The sequence below is a fragment of the Larus michahellis genome, chromosome 6 (assembly GCF_964199755.1).
Source record: "Larus michahellis chromosome 6, bLarMic1.1, whole genome shotgun sequence".
Classification (NCBI taxonomy): Eukaryota; Metazoa; Chordata; class Aves; order Charadriiformes; family Laridae; genus Larus; species Larus michahellis.
This window is the reverse complement of record NC_133901.1, coordinates 62479774-62489317: the sequence shown is the minus strand read 5'-3', so window position 1 is coordinate 62489317 and position 9544 is coordinate 62479774. Positions and strand designations below refer to the sequence as shown.

The following is a 9544-nucleotide window of genomic DNA, read 5'->3' as shown; positions in this document are numbered from 1 at the left end:
CTCAGCACAGCGTGGGAAGCACCGGGGTGAGATAACAGGCTGTTTGCAAAAAGAGGGAAATCTGAAGTAGGAGAGACGGGAGGTGAGAACGGCAAGTGGAGAGGATGAGATCAGACGTGACACTGCAAGATCTCACAGCGGAAAAAAAAACAGGCACTGCTGGAAAAGCCCCTCCTCATGGAGGATTCTGCTACTTCCAAATACGGTTCGGTTTTAATGCGACATCAACCCCCTCCAAATTTCAAAAGCTTCTTCTCAAGAAGCGGTGGCCAGGCTCCAGGACTATCCATCTGGTGGAGCCACAGACCCAAGAATCTTGGCTCTGCTTTCCGGCACCAACCAGGAGACGCTGGCCGCAGGGCAGCCGCTTACCACTGTGCTCAACTTGCTTTTAGGGAATTTCCTCCAGTGCCTTTCACCCCTTCCAGGCAAACCTCTGGCTCTGCCGCTGCCGGGAATCTCTCCTGGTCCCCCACACCAAAACCATACGGCGCTGTCTGATGCGGCTCCTTCGGAAGCTGGAATGCCTAAAAAGAAGTACTTTACTTCGAGAAGATTAAAAGGCCTGAAATCGGAGCTGCCCCACTGACCAGCAGCTCCTCACCTAGCGGAATTTCTTGCCCTCTGCCATGCTGGCGAGGAGAGGTGATTTCAGACTTCTCAGTTGTAACTACCCACTCAGTTCACACACTTGGCACGGACCGAAAAAAGCTGAAGGGCATCCAAAAAAATCTTGGGCCATATAGAGAGAAGGGTTTCAGCGCGTTATTCTTACTACGGCTGTTTTCAAACAACACTTTAAGATTTTCACGGCAAAATGTATTTCCACTACAACTGTGCACGTGAAGTTTGGGAATCACTTCAGGCAGCGCAGCTGTAATAGTGCAGGAAAAAAGCAAACCAGCTACTACAAAGTCAAGCGGAGCAACTACCAAACTACAGCAAATGAAGGATTCATTATGAGTCTTAAAGAAATACCTTACCAATAGAAAGGAAAAAGAGGGTGTTGTGGAAAGAGCTTTTAAAAGGGAACACTTGTGTGCAATTTTGCAGATAGCATCTTACTCGGAGGCGGCGGGGCAGATTGATCTCTAAAGGCTCTTAAAAGGTTTTGCAGTGGAAAAAAATAGTTGCAAGGCAGAGAGTCAGGTCATTAACGGTGCAGCCCAGGCTGCCAGCTGCTCACTCAAATACTCCAGATGGCTCCTCCTCTAAAACATCATCATTTGATCTTGGTAATCAAATTGTCTCCCACTCTTGCAATCCTAAGTGAGGCAAGGCTTGTAGGAAGAGATGATGTATTTTATTTGACTGACTTACTGGCTTGTGAAAATAAAACAAATTAGCTTTCAAGGCATTCATCCTCTTCTAATTGTATCAAAGCTAACCATCTCCAGCCCTTTAACGCTTTTTTTCTGCCATTGCCACCACATACAGTTCAAAGCACTGGCTATAATCTACAAAGCTGCCCAGCCTCCAGATTTTACGCAGTATTTGCAGACTAAAAGCTTCAACATACATTAAGTACCTAAATCCACAGCTTCCCACCAGTGGAAAGACAGACCCGTCACTGGAGAGCAGGGTTGGGAGACTCGGTATCCTGGAGCACTTAGGCTGGATTAATTACACAAAAACGTAATCTGTTTGTCTCACCAGAGCCACCCAAGACACCGCCTGTCATTTTTGAGGCCTTTAATACAGCCTTTGGGACGTAGGGTGCCAGAAACAAGACATTTTCTTCACTTTTCATGCAATGAGAGCCAAAACGCGCCCTTCTTCTGAAAGCCGGGCTCATCTGTGGCTGCTCATTTCAATCATTTGAACAGAAAGTGGTCATGACCAGCAAGATCACCCCCAAGTCCTGGTGGCCTGGTGGCTGCCGAGCACTGTCTGCCTGACACCAATTATCAGCAGGATGCTACTGGGGCCAGGGGAAATTGCCTTTTTTTTTTTTTTTTTTTTTTTTAAAAAAAAAAAGAAGACTGCAACAACCAAAAAAAACCCTAAGAGAATTCCTTCCATAGCTTTCTGCAAAGGCTTCAAGGAGGAAAATGAAACTCAACCAGCACACTGTTGGTCTTCAACTTCTCTTCCAAAGAAACCACTAAAAGAACCTCTTCCAATGAAAACACTAGAAATTTCCCAATATTTTCAGAAAATTTTGTGCTTTGACAGTTTACAAAGGCCAGCTGAAGTATTCAAAAGTCACATCTTCCAAAACTATGCCCTCTTATGAGCATGAACAGAGTATTTTAAATCCTGGTATTATTTAAATCAGCATACTTATGTAAAATTTAATATTGATTTTCATACCAAGTTGCAAGAGATGATGAAAGTCAGTTCTAGCTAATCAGAGGAAACAATTCATTATTGCAGTGGGTGGCCTGCGTCTGAAGTCTAAACCCAATATGATCGTTGCTTAGTGGAATTATTCCCCACTGGAGTTTAGCACTCAACTTTATCGCCCACTCAACTTTAATTTTCATAACAGAGCTGTACTTCTATTTCACAAACTATAAGCACACAAAGAACAAAACAGCTTGCTAAGGGCCATGAATTAGGAAAAAGAATCAGAGCTGGGACTAGGAAACGATGGAGAAAGGCAGCAAGAATTACCACAGAATGGAAGAGATTTTGTTTGAAGAGAAGCTAAAAAACTACAACTCTCTGACTTGGAGAAAAAACACTGACATTTATAAAAAAAAAAATAATAAAAAACCAAACTCAAGAGTAGTAAAAAGCAGATGAACAGGAAAAAGACTGTTCATAAATTTATCAGAATATAAGAACTAGGAGTCACCAAATGAAATAAGGTGTTGTGGTTTGAAAGAAACAAAAGGAAGTACTTTTTCACCCAGCACATAATTACATTGTAGAATTATTAGACACAGGATGTTGCAGAGGCCAGAAATACAAACAGATTTAGAATTAAAGAAAAAAAAAAAAGAAAAAAGAAAGCACTTTCTTCTAATCTATCAATGGCTACTAAATGCAGTGATGCTGTTTCCTTTCCGCAAGCCCTTCGGACTCTGGTGAGGTCTGTAGCAGCGTGCCAGAGAACTGCACGTCCCCGTTACGTTCCGTACACATCTGCCACTCAGCCCTGTGGGACAGGGGAGGGATGGTACATGGTCCAACATCCCGGCATGGGACAGCCACTCTTGTGACGAGACTGGCCAGTTCCCAGCTCACGTTCAGATTGCCGCATCACTTACAGTTAACAGGGATCGACTCAACTCAAAGACAGACCTTTAGGCAGTTTGATCAGCCCCTCTACTTATATTAATCAGCAGAGATCTGACGTAAGGACGGAGGTACTGAGATTATTGTAGGAGTAGCTGCTGCACACTATAAGAACCTGTTCCAGTTTTTTAAAGCAATCAGCTATAGCAAGTGCGCCAGTGCCCTCCTCATCATCATCACATCCAAACTGCTGAGGCCTTTCTATTCTGACTTCTAAGGATACTAGCATACTTTTTTTTGTTTGTAGGACATGATGTAAGGGTGACCTTCTTGAAACAGTGTCTACAGGAATGAGCTCTACAGAGTTAAAAGACATCAGTTTAGAGCTGCGTGTCATGTCAGCTTGGCAATACTGTCTTTTATTAAACCCCAAGTTTAAATGCCAGTTCCTGTCTTTTAGGCACCAGAATTCTATACTTACTATGATTTTGTTGTTGTTGAAATGCATTTTGCACTAAAATCCAAGATTGACTTTCCCTTTCATAGAGAAAGGTGTTTTATGGTTTGGTTTTGTTTTGTTTTGTTTTTTTTTCTATATGCACTACTGTACTATAACAAAGTGAAAGTAAAAGGTTTTACCAACGTTCGCTTTATAAAATGTGACCAATCTACATGACAGCAGTTAATTTTGAAGTTTCCTGTAATTGCTCTACATGAAAATCTCTATTTTACTTGAGGTCTTTTGAAGAGTGATGAGTATATAATGAGAAAGCGGCTCTTCGTAGTTTGGGGCACTGCAAAAGTACGACTTACATCCAAGTTAACGTTAAACTAGAAATATTAGAGAAGTTTCAAAAGACTCAGTGGCAGCTTATTTACAAATATACTATTTATAATGAATGCATTGATACAGAATGACTCTTATAAAAAAGCAAGGCAATCTTTTATATAGACATAACAATCAACATTACAATAATTCAGATTAAAAGTACATTTTTGTAGACTGTTTACACTCTTGTTTAGCTTTTAACCACAAAATTAGTGTGGTCCGGTATTTTTCCACAGCAAAAGTTCTGTGCAGTCCTGGTTAAGACCTAAACATCAGAATAATAAACATAATTTTCTGATCTTTGCTAACGCAAAAACAAAAACCATTTGTAGATGCTATCGTTTGTTTGGAATTGTCCTTACTGTGCCTTGAAGTTTGTGTTGTGCAAATTACTGCCAACTGCACATTTCTAATTAGAAGCTATTCTGGCATGCCCATTTGATACAACCGAGGTGTGATACTGACTACATGAAAACTGTTAGTTGCATCCAGATATGAAGATTTCCCTGATATGGGTTTGTACTGATTCAGAAATTTAATTTATTTGGGGGTTTAAAGAAAAAAAAAAAAAAGGAGGAAAAACAAAAAGAAAGAAAAAATAACCTCTCAAAGTTTTCTGATTGTTAAACAAAAGGTATTTAAAGGTATTTTTCAAACTCCCAGGATTAAAGATGATACTTGAATTCCAGGTGACACAATGGGTTTAAGCGCTAACCAGCTAGACAGTTTGAGTACTGATTTACTAAATCATGTACATGAGCAAACACGACCTTCAAAAAGTCTGAACATGCACGTTCTCACACATTAGCAAAAGATGGACAAAACTGCAGAGAAAAACCTTAAATCCAAGAGAGGCACTGAAGCAAATATTCTACAACCCACGTCTCTTGTTAAAAAGGGTGTATGAATTTCAAAGTTTCCAACAGCATCTGGTAAGCGGAAAAGTGCCAAATTTTACACAACTGCGCGACCCACCTTTACGTGCAGCATTTCCGCTGCGTTTATACTAGACAATTTTGGTGATGAACCTATAGGAGACAGCCAGAGACAGAACTTTAATGGGTTTATACTAAAAGAAAACATTTTTTGCAAGGAATTACCAAACAACTTGCTATTTAGTAAATTTAAATGCAACATGTGACCAACATGAGTCACAATGGCAATCAGTCCTTCTTTTCATTATTTAACAAATCCCTAATCTGCTTTACACCTTACCAGACTTCCATAATACTATGTAGTCTCTAGTACAGTAATTTAGCTTGTTAAATCAAGGCATGATTCAGGATAGTGTCTTTATGGGGCATGCGTATACGTACGCATTCTTATGTACATAGGCACAGACACATACAAAATTGATATTTTGTCCATGGGCTGGCAATCAAGGTCATGTTTTTCACCCAAAGTAAAGATTGTCACAATTTTCAATATTATTATTTCCCCAAGTATGGCAAGGGGGATAAAGATTTAATACAAGTATATGGGAATCGCCTGTTTCTCCCTCTTGTTTTCAAAGATGGCATAATGAATTTCGCCACCTTGTCTATGCTTTCATATATATATATATATATACACATATACATATATATGTATGTATACATACACTTGTCAGGATGAAGTTCTTTCCATTCATACTTTAATTGATTAGGCCAAACAAAATTCATAAACATGTGTAAGCCAGCACATGTGTCCAACAATATCATCAGGCATTAAATAAATACAATTTTAAAACTGCACCAGTTAATAATCCAGCATCCTGGGAAATGCAAAAATATTATGGCAGGATGTAAGACTATTTTGAATGATCAAAACAGCTGGATTTGTACGGATCTGTGCACAGATAGGGATATAAATCCATGTATGTACTATGGATTTATATGCATCTATTCCCAATTCATGCCACACATTTAATACTTAAAACTTTTGAATAATTTTAAAGAACTTTTCAAATTCTTCTGAGTTGATTTTTTCTGTACCAGAACTTCTCTCACACTGCCTTTATTCAAATCTCTCTTGGGACACTGAAACAATAAGCGTGCACCTCAGAATGTATAAAATTAAACTCCTAAAACAGGGCTCAGGATTATCTGGCATTGCAACAACCATACTAGTACAAAGATAGTTTGAAAAAATATCCTGTTTTTAATATAGTAATGAATTAAAACATAGCTTTATTTATTCCTATAAGTGTAATGAAAAGAATAGTTTGTTTTTAAGCGAGTGTAACGAGCACTATTTTGGTAGCCAACTTCTCCACAAGAATTTATGTGAGAGAGGCTCAGCTCCAATCATACAGTCATTAACCATGTACCTTAACAAGGTGAATAATCAACATATTTACAAACTAAACAAATTCAATCCCATCAACTCTTACAAAAATGGGATTGAGGAGTAGACAGGGAATGAGACCAAGATGCCTGAAAACACAAGGGGTCGCCACTTTTGGTTTAAGGAACCATATTAATCAAACCAGTTTCCCCTAGTGACCTGAGGGCACAAATACGGCTTTAGCAGTATATTCAGAAGTTAGGTTACAGTCTTGATACTAAGCATTTCAGCATCTTCATATTTTAACACCTTAATGCTGAGAAAGATTAACTTCAGGCAGAACTGTAAGGAACTAGCCTTTTATAAACTAAAGTCTAAACTGAAAAGCTACAGTAGATGTAAAAAAAAAAAAAAACAAACCCAAAACAGGGAGGGGGACGACAGAGAGACAGAGCGTGTGAGAAAGAAAAGAACATTACTTAGTAAAATCCAGTGACATCTACAATAGTTTTACAGCACGTTTAAGCCCTCTAAGGTTTTATATCTCCACCTGCCTTCCATTTAAACTTACTCCTTGTTAATGAAGAGACGTACGACAAAACAGAATGCAAACAGATCAAGGCAATACGTCTAAGAAAGCATGCCTGAAAGCCAGAAATAATATTTCCCGAACTTCTGCGTGTGAAATAGATTTCCCATGGCATCGGCTGATTTGATTTCGTTTAAAAGGTACAGTCCTGTAAGTCACACTACCCCAGCAGCAATTCCAATGAGCATAAACTGGACAGTTCTTGAGTAACCGTGGGATGCAACCGCCTCGAGTTCCTACCCTCCTGCAAAAGGACAGCTGGCCCTACAAATGCAGCAATAGCGCACGTCTCCCTGAAGCATCTTCTGCCTTTTAAACAACCAAGGAAGTCATGACAAAACTGAATGTCCACTATTTACAGTGTTTCTCTTGAGCTACCAACATCTATGCACAAATGAAAAAGGTGCCTCTTTTTTAATAGATCGGTTTAATACTGAAACAGATAGGATGAAGTTAAAAAAGAATAATCAAGATACTGAACTGAATATTTTGAAGCAAGTGCCCCAGCTGTGGGGAAAAGTGCATTTAGTTCAGCAGCAAAACAGCACAGTGTGAAGATATTGTGCTTGGACACAGAAGTTCCATAATGGAAGGAGGTACAAGGCAAGTCAAGATATAAAACCATAGTACATTGTTAACCAACCTTAAAACTTACATATATTGCAGTGTTTAAAAGTAAGACACATTCATTTATTGTACAAGGACTATAAGGAATCCTTAAAATTGCCTGTTGTAGTTTATGACTCAACATCGTAAGAAAAATGTACATATATATTATTTCCTTGCCACTTAACTGTACTGTTAGACCTCATGGAATTGTTACTTCACAAAATGAAAACCGCTCTTCACTGAGTTTACTCGACGTTTTTACCAATCCGAAAAGGTTTACTTGTGCTAGAAAAGACCAACCGCAAAAGGCTCAGTTCAGATATGTTATGCCTGCAACTGATAACTCAGGGAAGCAAGACTTAAAGGAATTCAAGCTTTTTTTTTTTCTTTTCTTTTTCTTTTGTTTTGACTGCATCCTTTTCACCTGCCAGTTTTTCTGATGAGTATATGCTTTTAGTATACAAACCGGTTGATAAAAATTCATCAGCAGAGGCATATAAATTCTAGATATGATTGATTAAAACAGAGCAAATCAGAATAAAACAAAATCCAGTGATTTACTCTGACTGTAAACAATATAAAAACACCATTTGCTTCAAATCTCAAAATAAGTTAAAAGAAAATCCCAACCTCAGGACACATGACCCTTTCAGGTTTTGACACAAAAAAAAAAAAGAGGGAGGAAAACAGAAAAGTTCATTATATAAAGGTTATACATTTCTCTTAACTGAAAGTAAATCTAAGCAAAACTACTTTTGTCCCTTAAATTTAAACTTTGAGTTCATTGGCAATTGCTTCAAATGAACTGGCATTTCCAGATTATTCAGACAACTTCCATCAAATTCAGCAAAGAAAACTTAGACAAGCATTTTTACAGAATAAAAAAAAAATCTAAATGGCTATGATTCCTCTATTAGCAGAAACACATAATGCAGTCTTAAATTTGCCTTTTTATATTATTTATATATTTATATATATATATAATATAATATAAACCACATATATTATATTATATATACATATACAGACAATTACAACATTAATGCAGTTTGTATTTTGTACAGTGTATTGGACAATCCGATTAGCATCAGACCATGGCCCGGTATGGTCCCTGCATTTTTAGGAACTGAATGATGAAGGAGGGTCCTCCTGCAACAATCTGAGGTGGAAGGTGGCTGAGCGGGCAGTTCTCAATACTCATTATTGACAGTTTGCTGCAAAGAGCCAGCTCAAAGGGAAGGCTGTGCAGATTGGGGTTGTCATTCAAATACAGTTCTTCCAGATTCTCCAGTGTACCTGGTTAAAATAAAATAATACAAAGTAGTATTTTTTTTGATTCATGCCGTTTATAACTTTTAGACAGAAGCTCTAAGTCCACTTGAAGATTCTTTACAGTGTAGAATCTAGAGTCGGTGACTCATCTATCTCCCATTCTCCAGTACTGGAACCTAAGCAAGAACCAATTTGCTTTAGTTTCCCTGTAAAAATATCTAAAGGAGATGTAGTGATGGATAACAACTGAATTGAGAATACACAGAATAAGAGAACTGAGAGAGACTTCACCATAACCATTCAGCTGAGTACTTTGCAACTGCAGGCAACTTTGAATAGCTATCTAGTTAGAAGGGCCTAGAAAATGTTTATACCATACAGTATGTATTATCTCTATAAAAATATCTATGCCATGCCTTTCATTTAATTAGAACCCATACGTTAAAGACCCAAAGCTGTAACTGTAATCCACCACAGGAAGAAAGCAGGAGAGATCTCTGCACAGCCGTGAATTTATTAAATGGAACTAACCCGTGTGAAAAATTCCTCCTGAATTCAAATTTTACAATCTGCCTCTACTACCGATACTGTAATATAGATTAACCAGATGATGGAAAATGGACTCATTTCTTCTTTCTTAAGGCTTGCATTCCTCCACAGCAATCAAATATAAAAATTGATCCATATCTTTGAAATACATTCCAAACGTACAAGTCCTCCTCAAAACATTCGTCATTTTTCAGTCTTATATACCATCTCCTATAACCTAAAAAACTATTTTGTCTTTCACAAGAGAA

General features: G+C 38.1%; 1 protein-coding gene across 3 annotated transcripts in view; it reads right to left on the bottom strand.

Annotated features, from left to right (window-relative positions):
• Nucleotides 1-4051: 4051 nt before the first annotated feature.
• The window catches only part of SHOC2 (SHOC2 leucine rich repeat scaffold protein), a 71907-nt gene continuing 66414 nt past the window's right edge, over nucleotides 4052-9544 (bottom strand). For all 3 annotated transcript variants that reach the window (XM_074590001.1, XM_074590002.1, XM_074590003.1), the window contains exon 9: nucleotides 4052-8771. In XM_074590001.1, the coding sequence (XP_074446102.1) occupies nucleotides 8563-8771 (209 nt within the window). In that variant the 3' untranslated portion in view covers nucleotides 4052-8562. The remainder of the gene's footprint in view (nucleotides 8772-9544) is intronic.